Source organism: Oncorhynchus mykiss, chromosome 15 (assembly GCF_057628025.1).
Source record: "Oncorhynchus mykiss isolate SJ-2025 chromosome 15, ASM5762802v1, whole genome shotgun sequence".
Classification (NCBI taxonomy): domain Eukaryota; kingdom Metazoa; phylum Chordata; class Actinopteri; order Salmoniformes; family Salmonidae; genus Oncorhynchus; species Oncorhynchus mykiss.
The window spans coordinates 78,344,469-78,367,366 of record NC_143036.1 but is presented as its reverse complement, the minus strand read 5'-3'; the positions used below and the strand labels follow the sequence as shown (position 1 = coordinate 78,367,366).

General features: G+C 44.2%; 1 protein-coding gene across 2 annotated transcripts in view; it reads right to left on the bottom strand.

The window, feature by feature from the left end:
• The window catches only part of LOC110512778 (thyrotropin-releasing hormone-degrading ectoenzyme), a 391,934-nt gene that overhangs the window by 339,472 nt on the left and 29,564 nt on the right, over nt 1-22,898 (bottom strand). For both annotated transcript variants that reach the window (XR_016486919.1, XM_090201291.1), the window contains exon 2: nt 16,722-16,995. Coding sequence is in view for 1 of the 2 variants with exons in the window: in XM_090201291.1 (XP_090057417.1) it covers nt 16,722-16,995 (274 nt within the window). In the remaining variant the exon portion in view is untranslated. The remainder of the gene's footprint in view (nt 1-16,721; nt 16,996-22,898) is intronic.

The following is a 22,898-nucleotide window of genomic DNA, read 5'->3' as shown; positions in this document are numbered from 1 at the left end:
GAGTGATTATAACCATCACACCACCCACAGGGCTGAGTGATTATAACATGAATATTATAGTACAGTAGTAACCATCACACCACCCACAGGGCTGAGTGATTATAACCATCACACCACCCACAGGGCTGAGTGATTATAACCATCACACCACCCATAGGGCTGAGTGATTATAACATGAATATTATAGTACAGTAGTAACCATCACACCACCCACAGGGCTGAGTGATTATAACCATCACACCACCCACAGGGCTGAGTGATTATAACCATCACACCACCCATAGGGCTGAGTGATTATAACATGAATATTATAGTATAGTGGTAACCATCACACCACCCACAGAGCTGAGTGATTATAACCATCACACCACCCACAGGGCTGAGTGATTATAACCATCACACCACCCACAGGGCTGAGTGATTATAACATGAATATTATAGTACAGTAGTAACCATCACACCACCCACAGGGCTGAGTGATTATAACCATCACACCACCCACAGGGCTGAGTGATTATAACCATCACACCATCCACAGGGCTGAGTGATTATAACCATCACACCACCCATAGGGCTGAGTGATTATAACATTAATATTATAGTACAGTAGTAACCATCACACCACCCACAGGGCTGAGTGATTATAACCATCACACCACCCACAGGGCTGAGTGATTATAACCATCACACCACCCACAGGGCTGAGTGATTATAACATGAATATTATAGTACAGTAGTAACCATCACACCACCCACAGGGCTGAGTGATTATAACCATCACACCACCCACAGAGCTGAGTGATTATAACCATCACACCACCCACAGGGCTGAGTGATTATAACATGAATATTATAGTACAGTAGTAACCATCACACCACCCACAGGGCTGAGTGATTATAACCATCACACCACCCACAGGGCTGAGTGATTATAACCATCACACCACCCATAGGGCTGAGTGATTATAACATGAATATTATAGTACAGTAGTAACCATCACACCACCCACAGGGCTGAGTGATTATAACCATCACACCACCCACAGGGCTGAGTGATTATAACCATCACACCACCCACAGGGCTGAGTGATTATAACATGAATATTATAGTACAGTAGTAACCATCACACCACCCACAGAGCTGAGTGATTATAACCATCACACCACCCATAGGGCTGAGTGATTATAACATGAATATTATAGTACAGTAGTAACCATCACACCACCCACAGAGCTGAGTGATTATAACCATCACACCACCCATAGGGCTGAGTGATTATAACATGAATATTATAGTACAGTAGTAACCATCACACCACCCACAGGGCTGAGTGATTATAACCATCACACCACCCATAGGGCTGAGTGATTATAACATGAATATTATAGTACAGTAGTAACCATCACACCACCCACAGGGCTGAGTGATTATAACCATCACACCACCCACAGGGCTGAGTGATTATAACATGAATATTATAGTACAGTAGTAACCATCACACCACCCACAGGGCTGAGTGATTATAACCATCACACCACCCACAGGGCTGAGTGATTATAACCATCACACCACCCACAGGGCTGAGTGATTATAACCATCACACCACCCATAGGGCTGAGTGATTATAACATGAATATTATAGTACAGTAGTAACCATCACACCACCCACAGGGCTGAGTGATTATAACCATCACACCACCCATAGGGCTGAGTGATTATAACATGAATATTATAGTACAGTAGTAACCATCACACCACCCACAGGGCTGAGTGATTATAACCATCACACCACCCACAGGGCTGAGTGATTATAACATGAATATTATAGTACAGTAGTAACCATCACACCACCCACAGGGCTGAGTGATTATAACCATCACACCACCCACAGAGCTGAGTGATTATAACCATCACACCACCCACAGGGCTGAGTGATTATAACATGAATATTATAGTACAGTAGTAACCATCACACCACCCACAGGGCTGAGTGATTATAACCATCACACCACCCACAGGGCTGAGTGATTATAACCATCACACCACCCACAGGGCTGAGTGATTATAACCATCACACCACCCATAGGGCTGAGTGATTATAACATGAATATTATAGTACAGTAGTAACCATCACACCACCCACAGGGCTGAGTGATTATAACCATCACACCACCCACAGGGCTGAGTGATTATAACCATCACACCACCCATAGGGCTGAGTGATTATAACATGAATATTATAGTACAGTAGTAACCATCACACCACCCACAGGGCTGAGTGATTATAACCATCACACCACCCACAGAGCTGAGTGATTATAACCATCACACCACCCACAGGGCTGAGTGATTATAACCATCACACCACCCATAGGGCTGAGTGATTATAACATGAATATTATAGTACAGTAGTAACCATCACACCACCCACAGAGCTGAGTGATTATAACCATCACACCACCCACAGGGCTGAGTGATTATAACATAGGCAAACTCATGTCCCAAATGGCACCCTATTCCCTATATAGTACACTTATTTTGACCAGGGCCCATAGGGTAGTGCACTGTGTAGGGAATAGGGTGCAATTTGGGACGCGGGAATAATGATGTGAAAATTTGTTAAAGCATGACAGCTCATCATCACCATCATCATCATCATCACACTAGTGGATGATGGATCCTATAGGACATTATATGGATGTTATTCTATGGAGATAATGATCCATGTTATTCTATGGAGATAATGATCTATGCGTTAACATGACTTGAATACAATGTAAAGAAATACAGTTTTGCGTGAGGACTCACTTGCTTATTTTGTCCGTGTCTGTCTCTCCTTTCTCTGTTATTTCCTAGAGTTTCCTACAGTATATTGTAGCAGGTAAAGTGGTGGGGGTAGAGGTTCAATCTACTCTCAGGGAAGTGATGTACTGGTTGGCAGGGTGGAGAGAGGTTATGTGATGGGTAGTCCTCATCCTTTACAGACACAGACTCTGTGTTAAGGTCAACAGTTAAGGTCAAAAGTAGTGCACTACAAAGGGAATAGGGTCCCATTTGGGACGCACTGACAGTGCACTTGGAAAGTATTCAGAACCCTTGACTTTTTGCACATTATTCCACTTATTAACATAAGAATTCAGACTGTTTTCTATGAGACTCGAAATTGAGCTCAGATGCATCCTGTTTCCTTTGATCATCCTTGAGATGTTTCTACAACTTGATTGGAGTCCACCTGTGGTAAATTCAATTGATTGGACATGATTTGAAAAGGTACACACCTGTCTTTATAAGGTCCCACAGTTGACAGTGCATGTCAGAGCAAAAACCAAGCCATGAGGTCAAAGGAATTGTCCGTAGAGCTCAGTGACAGGATTGTGTCGAGGCACAGATCTGGGGAAGGGTACCAAAACATTTCTGCAGCATTGAAGGTCCTCAAGAACACAGCGGCCAAACTGAGCAATCGGGGAGAAGGGCCTTGGTCAGAGAGGTGACCAAGAACCAGATGGTCACTCTGACAAAGCTCTAGAGTTCCTCTGTGGAGATGGGAGAACCTTCCAGAAGGACAACCATCTCTGCAGCACTCCACCAACCACTCCTCAGCAAAAGGCACATGACAGCCTGCTTGGAGTTTGCCAAAAGACACCTCAATACTCGCAGACCATAAGAAACAAGATTCTCTGGTCTGATGAAACCAAGATTGCCAAGAGTCAAGTCTGGAAGAAACCTTGCTCCATCCCTACGGTGAAGCATGGTGGTGGCAGCATCCCAACTGTGAAGCATGGTGGTGGCAGCATCATGCAGTGGGGATGTTTTTCAGCAGCAGGGACTGGGAGACTAGTCAGGATCGAGGGAAAGATGAATGGAGCAAAGTACAGAGAGATCCTTGATGAAAACCTGCTCCAGAGCTCTCTGGACCTCAGACTGGGGCGAAGGTTCACCTTCCAAAAGCACAATGACCCCAAGCACAGAGCCAAGACATCGCAGGAGTGGCTTCGGGACAAGTTTCTGATTGTCCTTCAGAGGCCCAGTCAGAGCTTGAACTCGATTGAACATCCCTGTAGAAACCTGAAAATAGCTGTGCAGCGACGCTCCCCATCCAACCTGACAGAGCTTAAGAGGATCTGCAGAGAAGAATGAGTGAAACTCCCCAAATACAGGTGTGCCAAGCTTGTAGAGTCCTACTCAAGAAGACACAAGGCTGTAATCGCTGTCAAAGATGCTTCAACAAAGTACTGAGTAAAGGGTCTGAATAGTTATGTAAATGTGATATTTCAGTTCTTTATTTTTATTAAATTAACAAAAACGTCTAAAAACCTGTTTTTGATTTGTCATTATGGGGTATTGTGATGTCATTACGGGGTATTGTGATGTCATTACGGGGTATTGTGATGTCATTACGGGGTATTGTGATGTCATTATGGGGTATTGTGTGTAGATTGATGAGGGGGGAGAAAAAGAATTGAACCACCCAGAGGTCAGACTGAACCACCCAGAGGTCAGACTGAAACCCCCAGAGGTCAGAAAGAACCACCCAGAGGTCAGACTGAACCACCCAGAGGTCATACGGAACCACCCAGAGGTCAGACTGAACCACCCAGAGGTCATACGGTACCACCCAGAGGTCAGACTGAACCACCCAGAGGTCAGATTGAACCACCCAGAGGTCATACGGAACCACCCAGAGGTCATACGGAACCACCCAGAGATCATACGGAACCACCCAGAGGTCAGAACCACCCAGAGGCTGTAATCGCTGTCAAAGATGCTTCAACAAAGTACTGAGTAAAGGGTCTGAATAGTTATGTAAATGTGATATTTCAGTTCTTTATTTTTATTAAATTAACAAAAACGTCTAAAAACCTGTTTTTGATTTGTCATTATGGGGTATTGTGATGTCATTACGGGGTATTGTGATGTCATTACGGGGTATTGTGATGTCATTACGGGGTATTGTGATGTCATTATGGGGTATTGTGTGTAGATTGATGAGGGGGGAGAAAAAGAATTGAACCACCCAGAGGTCAGACTGAACCACCCAGAGGTCAGACTGAAACCCCCAGAGGTCAGAAAGAACCACCCAGAGGTCAGATTGAACCACCCAGAGGTCATACGGAACCACCCAGAGGTCATACGGAACCACCCAGAGATCATACGGAACCACCCAGAGGTCAGACTGAACAACCCAGAGGTCAGACTGAACAACCCAGAGGTCAGACTGAACAACCCAGAGGTCAGACTGAACAACCCAGAGGTCAGACTGAACAACCCAGAGGATGATGTTTTTCACAATCATGTGACATTTGAAGATTTGGTCCTGTATTTTAAGCCTTTCCTAATATAAGAGTTGTACCAAAAATGAAAGCTATTTTCTAAGGATCGTGCTGGACCATCTGACAGGGAAAGGAAAGTTGACAGTTTGATGGAAAAGGTTCAAATCCAGGCTTGTCACATGATGGTTCAAAACACAGGGCCCTGTGTAGCCGGAGGGCCTGTCTGTTTCTATGGTTCAAAACACAGGGCCCTGTGTAGCCGGAGGGCCTGTCTGTTTCTATGGTTCAAAACACAGGGCCCTGTGTAGCCGGAGGGCCTGTCTGTTTCTATGGTTCATATTGATTGGTGGTAGCCGGAGGGCAGGTCTGTTTCTATGGTTCATATTGATTGGTGGTAGCCGGAGGGCCTGTCTGTTTCTATGGTTCATATTGATTGGTGGTAGCCGGAGGGCCTGTCTGTTTCTATGGTTCATATTGATTGGTGGTAGCCGGAGGGCAGGTCTGTTTCTATGGTTCATATTGATTGGTGGTAGCCGGAGGGCTTGTCTGTTTCTATGGTTCATATTGATTGGTGGTAGCCGGAGGGCCTGTCTGTTTCTATGGTTCATATTGATTGGTGGTAGCCGGAGGGCCTGTCTGTTTCTATGGTTCATATTGATTGGTGGTAGCCGGAGGGCCTGTCTGTTTCTATGGTTCACATTGATTGGTGGTAGCCGAAGGGCCTGTCTGTTTCTATGGTTCATATTGATTGGTGGTAGCCGGAGGGCCTGTCTGTTTCTATGGTTCACATTGGTTGGTGGTAGCTGGAGGGCCTGTCTGTTTCTATGGTTCACATTGATTGGTGGTAGCCGGAGGGCCAGTCTGTTTCTATGGTTCATATTGGTTGGTGGTAGCTGGAGGGCCTGTCTGTTTCTATGGTTCATATTGATTGGTGGTAGCCGGAGGGCCAGTCTGTTTCTATGGTTCACATTGATTGGTGGTAGCCGAAGGGCCTGTCTGTTTCTATGGTTCATATTGATTGGTGGTAGCCGGAGGGCCTGTCTGTTTCTATGGTTCATATTGATTGGTGGTAGCCGGAGGGCCTGTCTGTTTCTATGGTTCACATTGATTGGTGGTAGCCGGAGGGCCAGTCTGTTTCTATGGTTCATATTGATTGGTGGTAGCCGGAGGGCCTGTCTGTTTCTATGGTTCATATTGATTGGTGGTAGCCGAAGGGCCTGTCTGTTTCTATGGTTCATATTGATTGGTGGTAGCCGGAGGGCCTGTCTGTTTCTATGGTTCACATTGATTGGTGGTAGCCGGAGGGCCAGTCTGTTTCTATGGTTCATATTGATTGGTGGTAGCCGGAGGGCCTGTCTGTTTCTATGGTTCATATTGATTGGTGGTAGCCGAAGGGCCAGTCAGTTTCTGTTCCTTGTGGTATTTTGATGCCTAACATTGGCATGGAGGAAAGATGGAGTCAAACTATATTTCCCTTTAGGATACAGTAGGCCACTGAGAAGTGTCCTCCATCACACCCTTTAGGTTACAGTAGGCCACTGAGAAGTGTCCTCTGTCCCACCCTTTAGGATACAGTAGGCCACTGAGAAGTGTCCTCCATCACACCCTTTAGGTTACAGTAGGCCACTGAGAAGTGTCCTCCATCACACCCTTTAGGTTACAGTAGGCCACTGAGAAGTGTCCTCCATCACACCCTTTAGGTTACAGTAGGCCACTGAGAAGTGTCCTCCATCACACCCTTTAGGTTACAGTAGGCCACTGAGAAGTGTCCTCTGTCCCACCCTTTAGGTTACAGTAGGCCACTGAGACGTGTCCTCCATCACACCCTTTAGGTTACAGTAGGCCACTGAGAAGTGTCCTCTGTCCCACTCTAATTATGTAAAGATTGTTGCCTAGCTAATTCTCTGCCAATGGTTAAGCTTCTGGTCGAGCGGTTGGCGCCGGAACGACGGGGAAAAGAGCAGAACAGGCGGTTATATTCTGCCACGCGAACACGCCAGGGTTTTAGTCTAATCAGGCACTGGGCCTCAGCTGTAGTAACACCTCCTTAGGCTGCATCTAAAGCTGGCTGCAATATGCACACACACACACACACACACACACAAGACCAAACACACACACACACACACACACACACACACACACACACACACACACACACACACACACACACACACACACACACACACACACACACACACACACACACACACACACACACACACACACACACAATACGCTCATGCTCCAATTCTGCCTGCCTTGTGTTTGGTGAAAGTTTCAACAGCCACAATGAGACATTTACATAACTGAAGAGCATTGTTACCATGTAGAGTAGAGTTACCATGTAGAGTAGAGTTACCATGTAGAGTAGAGTTACCATGTAGAGTAGAGTTACCATGTAGAGTAGAGTTACCATGTAGAGTAGAGTTACCATGTAGAGCATTGTTACCATGTAGAGTAGAGTTACCATGTAGAGTAGAGTTACCATGTAGAGTAGAGTTACCATGTAGAGTAGAGTTACCATGTAGAGCATTGTTACCATGTAGAGTAGAGTTACCATGTAGAGTAGAGTTACCATGTAGAGTAGAGTTACCTTGTAGCCTCTACCTATACCAAGCCATGTAGCCTCCAGCTCTGGTTCTTCTGCAGACAGTACATCTCTGAGGGGAGAACCAGGCTCCTCTCCGCTCTACAACAGACAGTACATCTCTGAGAGGAGAACCAGGCTCCTCTCCTCTCTAACACGGACAGTAAATCTCTGAGGGGAGCACCAGACTCCTCTCCTCTCTACAACAGACAGTACATCTCTGAGGGGAGTACCAGGCTCCTCTCCTCTCTACAACAGACAGTACATTTCTGAGGGGAGAACCAGGCTCCTCTCCTCTCTACAACAGACAGTAATTATCTGAGGGGAGTGCCAGGATCCTCTCCTCTCTACAGCAGACAGTAGATCTCTGAGGGGAGAACCAGGCTCCTCTACTCTCCTCTCCTCTCTACAACAGAGTGTAAATCTCTGAGGGGTGAACCAGGCTCCTCTCTACAGCAGACAGTAAATCTCTAAATGGGAGTGCCAGGCTCCTCTCCTCTCTACAGCAGACAGTAAATCTCTGAGGGGAGTACCAGGCTCCTCTACTCTCCTCTCCTCTCCTCTCTACAACAGACAGTAAATCTCTGAGGGGAGAACCAGGCTCCTCTCTACAGCAGACAGTAATGTTCTGAAGGGAGTACCAGGCTCCTCTCCTCTCTACAACAGACAGTAAATCTCTGATGGGAGTACCAGGCTCCTCTCCTATCTACAGCAGACAGTAAATCTCTGATGGGAGTACCAGGCTCCTCTCCTCTCTACAACAGACAGTAAATCTCTGAGGGGAGTACCAGACTCCTCTCCTCTCTACAGCAGACAGTAAATATCTGAGGGGAGTACCAGGCTCCTCTCCTCTCTTCAACAGACAGTAAATCTCTGAGGGGAGAACCAGACTCCTCTCTACAGCAGACAGTAATTCTCTGAGGGGAGAACCAGACTCCTCTCCTCTCCTCTCTACAGCAGACAGTAAATCTCTGAGGGGAGAACCAGACTCCTCTCCTCTCTACAACAGACAGTATGTCTCTGAGGGGAGTACCAGACTCCTCTCCTCTCTACAGCAGACAGTACATCTCTGAGGGGAGTGCCAGGCTCCTCTCCTCTCCTCTATACTCCTCTCTACAGTAGACAGTAAATCTCTGAGGGGAGAACCAGACTCCTCTCCTCTCTACAGCAGACAGTACATCTCTGAGGGGAGTGCCAGGCTCCTCTCCTCTCCTCTATACTCCTCTCTACAGTAGACAGTAAATCTCTGAGGGGAGAACCAGACTCCTCTCCTCTCTACAACAGACAGTAAATCTCTGAGAGTGGCAGTTTCCGCCCACAGGCCTTGTAGAGGATGGCAGTTTCTGCCCGCAGGCCTTGTAGAGGATGGCAGTTTCTGCCCGCAGGCCTTGTAGAGGATGGCAGTTTCTGCCCGCAGGCCTTGTAGAGGATGGTAGTTTCTGCCCGCAGGCCTTGTAGAGGATGGCAGTTTCCGCCCGAATGATGTTCTCAACAAATTTCACCCACACCTCCGGAAACCAGGACGATTTTGTCTCCTTGGAGACGTCTGCCTCAGGTCTCTCTCTTGTCAAAATGCAGGAATCTCATGATCTCCCTGTATCGATTCCGGGACATGGACTCTTTTGAAGAATGCATAGCACAAGTCAGCCAACCAGAAGCTTTCCATACACTTTGCGCTTTGGGCATCACAGATACACAACAGTGCAATGAAGTCATTTAGTTGGACAACAGACATGTCCCACCAACTGTCACCTTTACACTGTGCACCACGGTCCTTGATGAGGTTCAGCATCCCGTGATCAAATAAACACAGGAAGTCAGTGAGCGAATCTTCAATATTGCGCTTGGCGTGTGGTGTGAGTCCTGCAGCTTCAGTCATGACATTCTGTCCTTGTCGTCTCCCTACATGTTCACCTGGCTGCACAAGCTTCCAGACTGTTCCGTCCTTTCCCAATTCCTGTCTCTCAGGCAGTGGTGGATTTGGCACTGCAGGATTAATAACAAAAAGATATGTAATTTAAGCTTAGTTAGCCTATTTCTTAAAAAAGCCTGATTAGTTTATTATATTTCATACAATATAGATGTGAATCAGGGCTAATCTTCTCTTCATACACACAACAATTACAATATTGAGTAACATCACAATTGGCTTGCATACACAATACAACATGAGGACCTGCTAATAGGCTAATTATAATAGGATAACGACAATAGGCTAATGATAATAGGCTAATGACAGTAGGATAACGACAATAGGCTAATGATAATAGGCTAATGATAATAGGCTAATGATAATAGGCTAATGACAGTAGGATAACGACAATAGGCTAATGATAATAGGCTAATGATAATAGGCTAATGACAATAGGCTAATGATAATAGGCTAATGAAAATAGGCTAATGATAATAGGCTAATGACAGTAGGATAATGACAATAGGCTAATGATAATAGGCTAATGACAATAGGCTAATGACAATAGGCTAATGATAATAGGCTAATGATAATAGGCTAATGACAATAGGCTAATGACAATAGGCTAATGACAATAGGCTAATGATAATAGGCTAATTTTTATTTATTTATTTTATTTTATTTCACCTTTATTTAAGGCTATTGACAATAGGCTAATGATAATAGCGATAATAATAGCCTAATAATATATAATAATTAGGCATACAACAACCATGGTAAGCCGATAATAGCCTAATGCCAGTGTTAGGTTAATTATAGATAGTAATAGCGGTGACAGGCCAACAATGATGATAATAAGAATATTCTCTTAATAATAATAACATTTGGCTAATAATAAAAACGAATAAAAGAACAATAGTATTCTATTCTGATGTAATTTTTCTAATTGTATTCTATTGCACCTGTATGTGTTGGAGGCTATTGGTCAACGCTTTTCTTGTAAACTAGTTTGCTGTAAGTCAAACCAACAATATTGAGCAAATATTTTGTCCTATAGGGTAAATTAAAATTAAAAAAGCTGAAGAAGACGCAAGTCCTACCTGGAACATCAGCAGACGCAGACGTCTTGAAGTGAATGTGTCCCAGACGCAGTCTGTTGAAGTGAATGTGTCCCAGACGCAGTCTGTTGAAGTGAATGTGTCCCAGACGCAGTCTGTTGAAGTGAATGTGTCCCAGACGCAGTCTGTTGAAGTGAATGTGTCCCAGACGCAGTCTGTTGTAGTGAATGTGTCCCAGACGCAGTCTGTTGAAGTGAATGTGTCCCAGACGCAGTCTGTTGAAGTGAATGTGTCCCAGACTCAGTCTGTTGAAGTGAATGTGTCCCAGACGCAGTCTGTTGAAGTGAATGTGTCCCAGACTCAGTCTGTTGAAGTGAATGTGTCCCAGACGCAGATGTCTTGAAGTGAATGTGTCCCAGACGCAGACGTCTTGAAGTGAATGTGTCCCAGACTCAGTCTGTTGTAGTGAATGAGTCCCAGACGCAGACGTCTTGAAGTGAATGTGTCCCAGACTCAGTCTGTTGAAGTGAATGTGTCCCAGACGCAGATGTCTTGAAGTGAATGTGTCCCAGACTCAGTCTGTTGAAGTGAATGTGTCCCAGACGCAGTCTGTTGAAGTGAATGTGTCCCAGACTCAGTCTGTTGAAGTGAATGTGTCCCAGACGCAGATGTCTTGAAGTGAATGTGTCCCAGACTCAGTCTGTTGTAGTGAATGAGTCCCAGACGCAGACGTCTTGAAGTGAATGTGTCCCAGACTCAGTCTGTTGTAGTGAATGAGTCCCAGACGCAGACGTCTTGAAGTGAATGTGTCCCAGACTCAGTCTGTTGAAGTGAATGTGTCCCAGACGCAGTCTGTTGAAGTGAATGTGTCCCAGACGCAGTCTGTTGAAGTGAATGTGTCCCAGACTCAGTCTGTTGAAGTGAATGTGTCCCAGACTCAGTCTGTTGTAGTGAATGTGTCCCAGACTCAGTCTGTTGAAGTGAATGTGTCCCAGACGCAGTCTGTTGTAGTGAATGTGTCCCAGACGCAGACGTCTTGAAGTGAATGTGTCCCAGACTCAGTCTGTTGAAGTGAATGTGTCCCAGACGCAGTCTGTTGTAGTGAATGTGTCCCAGACGCAGTCTGTTGTACTGAATGTGTCCCAGACTCAGTCTGTTGTAGTGAATGTGTCCCAGACGCAGTCTGTTGAAGTGAATGTGTCCCAGACGCAGTCTGTTGAAGTGAATGTGTCCCAGACGCAGACGTCTTGTAGTGAATGTGTCCCAGACGCAGTCTGTTGTAGTGAATGTGTCCCAGACGCAGTCTGTTGTAGTGAATGTGTCCCAGACGCAGTCTGTTGAAGTGAATGTGTCCCAGACGCAGACGTCTTGTAGTGAATGTGTCCCAGATGCAGTCTGTTGAAGTGAATGTGTCCCAGACGCAGACGTCTTGAAGTGAATGTGTCCCAGACGCAGACGTCTTGAAGTGAATGTGTCCCAGACGCAGTCTGTTGTGCCGGGGCTTCTCTGTGTCACTGTCAGAGTCAGGGACATCGGATGAGTTGTCCCTGCATCAGACTAAATGCCTCCCTCAGACTCTTCCGTATCCTGGAGCGTGGCTAAAGCCTGCAGGGCGGTCAGCTTTCCTGACATAGCTAGACACCAGTTCGTTTTGATCAGACTACCTATCTGTTGTGTTTTATTATATTGTTTTAATGCTTCTATTGTATTCTATTGTGTTTCTATTCTGTTCTATCATAATCTGTTCCAATTCTAACTTCTATTTTACAACTCTATTCTATTGATTCTGTATTCTAGAATCTAAAGGCTAATTTCCTTCGTGCTCATTTGAAAGCAAGTAAACAACAACAGTTGCTAAGCGACATCCAATGCCGGAAACACAAGGCGGGAAAAAGAACTAAGGAATAGCAAGCAACACAAACAACGTCTTTGCGGAAGCCTACTGTGGGTGAAACTTGCCTGCGGTCATTTTGACCAGCATGGCCCTTTTGAGGTGCAAATTTCTCCGAACGTTTTTTGTCTTTTACGATATTGATCTCAATGTGCTGCTAGACTGTAAAATAAAATACACATATTTAGGAAAAGTCCGGGAAAGGTGGTTTCAAGGTTTTTATTGAAATGAAGTCATTTCAAATGACGACATTGAAAAAGGTCAGATTGACCGTCTTGCCAGTTCCAATGTTAAATAAAGGAGAAATTAAAACCCACTGTTTTCCCTCAGTGCGGCCTACTGCCCACTCTACTTCACAGCATTGATGCCAACTGCAACGCACACTGAGTAGTCTGCTACACGCTTCTCCTCGCTACACCTCCCCGGATATATGCGAGCCCTAAGTCCGTTCCTCATCTCCCCTCGCTGCGCACGCACGCGACGCTCCGATGATGGATGAGTTGAGACCCGGCCAGTGTCGTCACGGTAATTTGATTGATGGGTTAGTGGCAGTGTGAGTGGTGAGCGTTAGGAGGGGATCTGTATGGAAATAAATGCTGCAGATATGGCTGGTCATTAAAGGTGCTGTTGAGAAGGCGGTGTCCCTGTAATGAGGGATAGGAGGACTACAGGCGGCGTTGTGAGGTATTCGTGTGTGTGTGTGTGTGTGTGTGTGTGTGTGTGTGTGTGTGTGTGTGTGTGTGTGTATGGAGATATTGGGCAATGCCCTTGGATAATGACAGTGGAAATGAATGGGGAGTAATTAAAGTGGGATGACGAAGATCATGATGATGATGATGATGAAGGACGAGGAGGAGGAGGGTGAACCCAAGGTTAACAGGAAGGGAAGGTGGGAAAGTTTTCAAGATAACAAAGATAATTGTCTGAAGGAGAGGAGAGGACACCGGCTGAATACTGTTTTCAATAGCTAACGTTGTCAACGTCCCAAATGGCTCCCTATTCCCAACATAGGGCACTACTTTTGAACAGAGCTCTATGGGCCGTAGTGCACTTCATAGGGCAAAGTGAGCCATTTGGGACATCAGCATTGTTGCTGTTCTGTAAATAAGGTCAGGCATGATGTCTCCTCTCTTCTTGGAAGCAGACAAGCTGCCAAATGGTTCAGACACTGCAAAGTGTTTTGAATGGCAGCTCTCAAACTGGCACGTAGTATGAGGAGCTCTTTAGAAGGTGAGTGGTGATGACAGTATTAACTCTTTAGGTGTTAGTAGTGATGACAGTATTAACTCTTTAGAAGGTGTTAGTGGTGATGACAGTACTAACTCTTTAGAAGGTGTCTGTAGTGATGACTTAACTCTTTAGAAGGTGTCTGTAGTGATGACAGTATTAACTCTTTAGAAGGTGTTAGTAGTGATGACAGTATTAACTCTTTAGAAGGTGTCTGTAGTGATGACAGTACTAACTCTTTAGAAGGTGTTTGTAGTGATGACAGTATTAACTCTTTAGAAGGTGTCTGTAGTGATGACAGTACTAACTCTTTAGAAGGTGTCTGTAGTGATGACAGTATTAACTCTTTAGAAGGTGTCTGTAGTGATGACAGTATTAACTCTTTAGAAGGTGTTTGTAGTGATGACAGTATTAACTCTTTAGAAGGTGTCTGTAGTGATGACAGTACTAACTCTTTAGAAGGTGTCTGTAGTGATGACATTATTAACTCTTTAGAAGGTGTGTGTAGTGATGACAGTATTAACTCTTTAGAAGGTGTTAGTAGTGATGACAGTATTAACTCTTTAGAAGGTGTTAGTAGTGATGACAGTATTAACTCTTTAGAAGGTGTTAGTAGTGATGACAGTATTAACTCTCTAGGTGTTAGTAGTGATGACAGTATTAACTCTTTAGAAGGTGTCAGTAGTGATGACAGTATTAACTCTTTAGAAGGTGTTAGTAGTGATGACAGTATTAACTCTTTAGAAGGTGTTAGTAGTGATGACAGTATTAACTCTTTAGATGTCTGTAGTGATGACAGTATTAACTCTTTAGATGTCTGTAGTGATGACAGTATTAACTCTTTAGAAGGTGTTAGTAGTGATGACAGTACTAACTCTTTAGATGTTTGTAGTGATGACAGTACTAACTCTTTAGAAGGTGTTAGTAGTGATGACAGTACTAACTCTTTAGATGTCTGTAGTGATGACAGTATTAACTCTTTAGAAGGTGTTAGTAGTGATGACAGTACTAACTCTTTAGATGTTTGTAGTGATGACAGTATTAACTCTTTAGAAGGTGTTAGTAGTGATGACAGTATTAACTCTTTAGAAGGTGTTAGTAGTGATGACAGTACTAACTCTCTAGTGATGACAGTATTAACTCTTTAGAAGGTGTTAGTAGTGATGACAGTATTAACTCTTTAGGTGTTAGTAGTGATGACAGTATTAACTCTTTAGAAGGTGTTTGTAGTGATGACAGTATTAACTCTTTAGAAGGTGTTTGTAGTGATGACAGTATTAACTCTTTAGAAGGTGTTTGTAGTGATGACAGTATTAACTCTTTAGGTGTTAGTAGTGATGACAGTATTAACTCTTTAGAAGGTGTTAGTAGTGATGACAGTATTAACTCTTTAGAAGGTGTTAGTAGTGATGACAGTATTAACTCTTTAGAAGGTGTTTGTAGTGATGACAGTATTAACTCTTTAGAAGGTGTTTTATAGTGATGACAGTATTAACTCTTTAGGTGTTAGCAGTGATGACAGTATTAGCTCTTTAGAAGGTGTTTGTAGTGATGACAGTATTAACTCTTTAGAAGGTGTCTGTAGTGATGACAGTATTAACTCTTTAGAAGGTGTCTGTAGTGATGACACTATTAACTCTTTAGGTGTCTGTAGTGATGACAGTATTAACTCTTTAGAAGGTGTTTGTAGTGATGACAGTATTAACTCTTTAGGTGTTAGCAGTGATGACAGTATTAGCTCTTTAGAAGGTGTCTGTAGTGATGACAGTATTAACTCTTTAGAAGGTGTTTTATAGTGATGACAGTATTAACTCTTTAGAAGGTGTCTGTAGTGATGACAGTATTAGTGGGAAACAGCAGCAGTCTACTCCACATGTCAGTATCAAGGTTAATCAATAGATAGACATACTAAAGGACAACGTGGGCTATATCCTCAGACTTGATGGGTAAGTAGACAGGTTGTCGTGAGTTATTTCATCTTAATGTAGGGTTAGGTAATGAGGATACAGCTAGTGGAGAGAACATGTTGTATATCTCTGACTGCTGGACACAGTGTTTCTTTTGGAAACAGTAACGCTCTGTTTCCAAGACAGTTTTCCTCTTGGGCACAATAAAGTCGATCTTATCTTCTGACATTAAGTCCCCACCACTCCTCTGTTGGACGTTAGAGAGCCTGTTGTGGCCTCACATCCCAACGAGGATGAACAGGATTCAGTCAGTCAGTAAGACTGTAACTCTACACCACTCCTCTGTTGGACGTTAGAGAGCCTGTTGTGGCCTCACATCCCAACGAGGATGAACAGGATTCAGTCAGTCAGTAAGACTGTAACTCTACACCACTCCTCTGTTGGACGTTAGAGAGCCTGTTGTGGCCTCACATCCCAACGAGGATGAACAGGATTCAGTCAGTCAGTAAGACTGTAACTCCCCACCACTCCACTGTTGGATGTGTAGTTACAGACTACCCAGGGTTAAGGTTAGGGTTAGGCTAAGGTTAAGGTTAGGGTTAGGGTTAGGGTTAGGGTTAGGCTAAGGTTAAGGTTAGGGTTAGGGTTAGGCTAAGGTTAAGGTTAGGGTTAGGGGGTCACTAGTGTAACTCACCACCATTCCACTGTCAGTGGTTACCTCTCTGTAGGTAAAGTTACAGACGGCCCAGGGTTAAGGTTAGGTTGAGGTTAGGGTTAAGGTTAGGGTTAGGGTTAAGGTTAGGGTTAAGGTTAGGGTTAGGGTTAAGGTTAAGGTTAGGGTTAGGGGGTCACTAGTGTAACTCACCACCACTCCACTGTCAGTGGTCACCTCTCTGTAGGTAAAGTTACAGACGGCCCAGGCCAGGTAGTAGGTTGACATACGAGGAGTCCTGGAGAAGTGGTTGGTCACCCAGCCATCATCATCAGAGATGGAGGCCTCTACAGGCATGTTGGAGAGAGAGAGGTAGGACGCATCGTGTCTCAGGCTGACCCGGAACGTGGCCTTGTAGATGGGCTCATCAAAACACGGAAAGGCCTTTCTGGCGTGGGTGGGGGAGAACTGTGTCACCGCCATGTACCTGGAGAGAGGGGGGAGGGGGGAGAAGAGAGGGGAGGGAGAGAGAAGGGAGAGCGAGGGAGAGAAGAGAGAGAGGTGAGGGAGAGAAGAGAGAGAGGGGAGGGATAGAGAAGAGAGAGGGAGGGAGAGAAGAGAGAGAGGGGAAGGAGAGAGAAAAGAGAGGGGAGGGAGAGAGAAGAGAGAGGGAGGGAGAGAAGAGAGAGAGGGGAGGGAGAGAGAAGAGAGAGGGAGGGAGAGAAGAGAGAGAGGGGAGGGATAGAAAAGAGAGAGGGATGGAGAGAAGAGAGAGAGGGGAGGGATAGAGAAGAGAGAGAGAAGGGGCAGGAGAGGGAGAGAAGAGAGAGGGGGAGGGATAGAGAAGAGAGAGAGAGGGGAGGGAGAGAGAGAGAAGAGAGAGAGGGGAGGGAGAGAGAAGAGAGAGGGGAGGGAGAGAGAAGAGAGAGAGGGGAGAGAGAATAGACAGAGGGGGAAGGAAAGGGAGAGAGAAGAGACAGAGGGAAAGGGAGAGAGGAGGAGGGAGAGGAAGAGAAAAGAGAGAGGGGGAGGGAGAGAGAGGGGGATGGAGAGAAGAGAGAGGAGAGAGAAAACATATTTAGAGAATAACAGTAAAACAGAGAGATGTAGAGGAGTAGAGGGAAAGAGAGACAGAGATGGGGAGAGAGATAGAAAGAAAGAGAGGGAGGGAGAGAGGGGCGGGAAGAGTGTGAGAGAGAGGGGAGGAGGAGGGGGAGGGAGAGGGGACAGGGGGAGAGAGAGCAAAGAGTTAGTTTCACATTAGATTAGGAGATAAAAGGAACCTAATGGCCGAGAGATGTTCTGTACTTAGAAAATAGTAATTTCATCTTGACTATTGCCTTCTTGTCACCCTGGAAAACTGATGAGCTCTGAGTTCACATTGAAACAGATAGGCCCCATGTTTTGGTTTTACCTATCACTGAAAGTGCTCCAGAATCTGTCATCGTGGAGTAAAGGCCGTACCAGGTTGGCTTTGCCCCGAGCAGAACTCGGCTGGGTGGAGTGAAAGTCTGTGCTCAGGTTCTCCTTTACAATGCATTTGTTTGAAGAAAAAAACCCAGAAAAAAGCATCAATATTAATGTTTGTCCCTCTTGAGCTGCCGTAGCAACAACATAGCCAGTACACTTCCTCAAAAATAGTCAGAATGAATCTAAGAATACTCCAGACATCTGTCATTTTTTGCAGAGGAAGTCTTTGCAGAGGAAGCAATTTTACATCTAAATGTTTGACGCAGTATTTCTCAAGTGAAAAAACATATGTATGAAAACTAGTTGTCTGTCGTTGAATGACAACAAACACATAATTGAAAAATCCCTATTGTTGACCAATCTCTGACGAAGGGGGTAGACACCAAAATGAACAAAAACATCACAAAATGTTGTCAGAATATACAGTATTTACGAACGGTTTCAACTGGGGAGCATACAGTAAGTTTTAGTAATCGCAGGAACACGGGTGAAAAGTATTTCAAATCATTCCCAGTTGGTCGAGAGTTTTCCTGCACTGACCTAGAGGTACCAGTCAGAAGTGTGGACGCAACTACTCATTCCAGGGTTTTTCTTTATTTTTTACTATTTTCTACATTGTAGAACAACAGTGAAGACATCAACACTATGAAATAACACATATGGAATCATGTAGTATTCCTAGCCTGTAAGTAAGCATTTCACTGTAAGATCTACCTGTTGTATTCAGCATTTCACTGTAAGGTCTACTACACCTGTTGTATTCAGCATTTCACTGTAAGGTCTACTACACCTGTTGTATTCAGCATTTCACTGTGAGGTCTACTACACCTGTTGTATTCAGAATTTCACTGTAAGGTCTACTACACCTGTTGTATTCAGAATTTCACTGTAAGGTCTACTACACCTGTTGTATTCAGCATTTCACTGTAAGGTCTACTACACCTGTTGTATTCAGCATTTCACTGTAAGGTCTACTACACCTGTTGTATTCAGCATTTCACTGTAAGGTCTACTACACCTGTTGTATTCAGCATTTCACTGTAAGGTCTACTACACCTGTTGTATTCAGCATTTCACTGTAAGGTCTACTACACCTGTTGTATTCAGCATTTCACTGTAAGGTCTACTACACCTGTTGTATTCAGCATTTCACTGTAAGGTCTACTACACCTGTTGTATTCAGCATTTCATTGTAAGGTCTACTACACCTGTTGTATTCAACATTTCACTGTAAGGTCTACTACACCTGTTGTATTCAACATTTCACTGTAAGGTCTACTACACCTGTTGTATTCAGCATTTCACTGTAAGGTCTACTACACCTGTTGTATTCAGAATTTCACTGTAAGGTCTACTACACCTGTTGTATTCAGAATTTCACTGTAAGGTCTACTACACCTGTTGTATTCAGCATTTCACTGTAAGGTCTACTACACCTGTTGTATTCAGCATTTCACTGTAAGGTCTACTACACCTGTTGTATTCAGCATTTCACTGTAAGGTCTACTACACCTGTTGTATTCAGCATTTCACTGTAAGGTCTACTACACCTGTTGTATTCAGCATTTCACTGTAAGGTCTACTACACCTGTTGTATTCAGCATTTCACTGTAAGGTCTACTACACCTGTTGTATTCAGCATTTCATTGTAAGGTCTACTACACCTGTTGTATTCAGAATTTCACTGTAAGGTCTACTACACCTGTTGTATTCAGAATTTCACTGTAAGGTCTACTACACCTGTTGTATTCAGCATTTCACTGTAAGGTCTACTACACCTGTTGTATTCAGCATTTCACTGTAAGGTCTACTACACCTGTTGTATTCAGCATTTCACTGTAAGGTCTACTACACCTGTTGTACTCAGAATTTCACTGTAAGGTCTACTACACCTGTTGTATACAGAATTTCACTGTAAGGTCTACTACACCTGTTGTACTCAGAATTTCACTGTAAGGTCTACTACACCTGTTGTATTCAGCATTTCACTGTAAGGTCTACTACACCTGTTGTATTCAGCATTTCACTGTAAGGTCTACTACACCTGTTGTATTCAGCATTTCACTGTAAGGTCTACTACACCTGTTGTATTCAGCATTTCACTGTAAGGTCTACTACACCTGTTGTATTCGGCATTTCACTGTAAGATCTACTACACCTGTTGTATTCAGCATTTCACTGTAAGGTCTACTACACCTGTTGTTTTCAGCATTTCACTGTAAGGTCTACTACACCTGTTGTATTCAGCATTTCACTGTAAGGTCTACAACTGTTGTATTCAGCATTTCACTGTAAGGTCTACTACACCTGTTGTATTCAGCATTTCACTGTAAGATCTACCTGTTGTATTCAGAGTTTCACTGTAAGATATACCTGTTGTATTCAGCATTTCACTGTAAGGTCTACTACACCTGTTGTATTCAGCATTTCACTGTAAGGTCCACTACACCTGTTGTATTCAGCATTTCACTGTAAGGTCTACTACACCTGTTGTATTCAGCATTTCACTGTAAGGTCTACCTGTTGTATTCAGCATTTCACTGTAAGGTCTACCTGTTGTATTCAGCATTTCACTGTAAGGTCTACCTGTTGTATTCAGCATTTCACTGTAAGGTCTACTACACCTGTTGTATTCAGCATTTCACTGTAAGGTCTACCTGTTGTATTCAGCATTTCACTGTAAGATCTACCTGTTGTATTCGGCGCACGTGACAAAAACTTTGATTTGATTTAGTAACTAAAAAAGTGTTAAAATAGAAAAATATTTTAGATTTAAGATTCTTCAAAGTAGCCACCCTTTGCCTTGATGACAGCTTTGCACTCTCTTGGCAACCAGCTTCACCTGGAATGCTTTTCCAGCAGTCTTGAAAGAGTTCCCACATATGCTGAGCACTGTTTTTCCTTCACTCTGCGGTCCAACTCATCCCAAACCATCACAATTGGGTTGAGGTCGGGTGATTGTGGAGGCCAGTTCATCTGATGCAGCACCATCACTCTCCTTCTTGGTTAAATAGTCCTTACACAGCCTGGAGGTGTGTTTTGGGTCATTGTCCTGTTGAAAAACATATGATAGTCCCACTAAGAGCAAACCAAGTTTGTTAACTTCCTGTCCTGTAGTCTATTCCAAGACTCCACATAGTCACAGTTAGGGACTAAATTACATTCAAAAAAAATAGTCAGAATCTTATTAACAGTATGAGGTTTTATTTGCTATTTTTACACTTGTTTCCCAAACATTCGTTTTTGTATTATTATTATTTTCCTACTTTCCTGTTCCAAAATCTTCCTTGTAATTATCATTCCAGAGACAGAGCCTGAGAGAATAAAGTGCAGCATCAGGAGTTCTGAGAATAGGTCTGGGAGCCTCTCCTCTCAGTTAGATTGGCAGTGGGGGGAGGAGAGGGGGGATTGTGAGTGTGTCCGTGTGTGTGTGTCCGTGTGTGTGTGTGTGTGTGTGCGTGTGTGTGTGTGTGTGTGTGTGTGTGGTTGGAATAGGAAGTTAAGGAGTGGGGGGGGGGGGGGGGCTCTGAGTTAACTAAGCCACAGTCATGATGTTAGTGATGTTATTGATGTCAGTGATTGAAGCAGTGATTTCCAACATCATCCAACACACTGTTTAATAACCAGACAGCTGGATTACAGAGTATCAAAGCATCTCAAACCACTGAGGAGAGGAGGAGGAGGAGGAGGAGGAAGGAGGGAGGGAGGTGGAGTAGACCTGGCCTTTACCTCTACAGGGACCAAACCTCTTTTTCATCCCTCCATCCTCTCTTTCATCAGTCCATCCTCTGCTATGGACGTCAGGGATATAAAGGGACCAGCAAGCATCTCTCTCCCTAAACCCTGAGTGCTGGCCTGCTTTCATCATAGAGCCTCTCTAATGTATTCCTGTGTGACTGAAGGCTCTGACTCAGCAAGCATCCCAAATGGCACCCTATTCCCTATGTAGTGCACTACTTTAAACCAGAGCCCTATTCCCTATATAGAGCACTACTTTAGACCAGAGCCCTATTCCCTATATAGTGCACTACTTTAGACCAGAGCCCTATTCCCTATATAGTACACTACTTTAGACCAGAGCCCTATTCCCTATATAGTGCACTACTTTAGACCAGAGACCTATTCCCTATATAGTACACTAATTTAGACCAAAGCCATATTCCCTATATAGTACACTACTTTAGACCAGAGCCCTATTCCCTATATAGTACACTACTTTAGACCAGAGCCCTATTCCCTATATAGTGCACTACTTTAGACCAGAGACCTATTCCCTATATAGTACACTAATTTAGACCAAAGCCATATTCCCTATATAGTACACTACTTTAGACCAGAGCCCTATTCCCTATATAGTGCACTACTTTAGACCAGAGCCCTATTCCCTATATAGAGCACTACTTTAGACCAGAGCCCTATTCCCTATTTAGTGTACTACTTTAGACCAGAGCCCTATTCCCTATATAGTGTACTACTTTAGACCAGGCTGTTGGCTGTTTGTTTATACAATGCTGAGGTTGGGCTGACTCTCTGACTAGCTGACTAGCTGACTGGCTGACTAAATGACTGGTTGACTGTTTGACTGGCTGACTGGCTGACTGGTTGACTGGCTGACTGGTTGACTGACTGACTGACTGACTGGCTGACTGAATGACAGATTGTCTGGCTGACTGAATGACTGGCCGACTAGCTGACCGAATGACAGATTGACTGGCTGAATAGCTGACTGGCTGACTGGCTGACTGAATGACTGGCCGACTAGCTGACCGAATGATAGATTGACTGGCTGACTGGCTGACTGGCTGACAGATTGACTGGCTGACTGAATCACTGGCTGACTGGCTGACTGAATGACAGATTGACTGGCTGACTGGCTGACTAGCTGACTGGCTGACCGAACGACATATTGACTAGCTGACT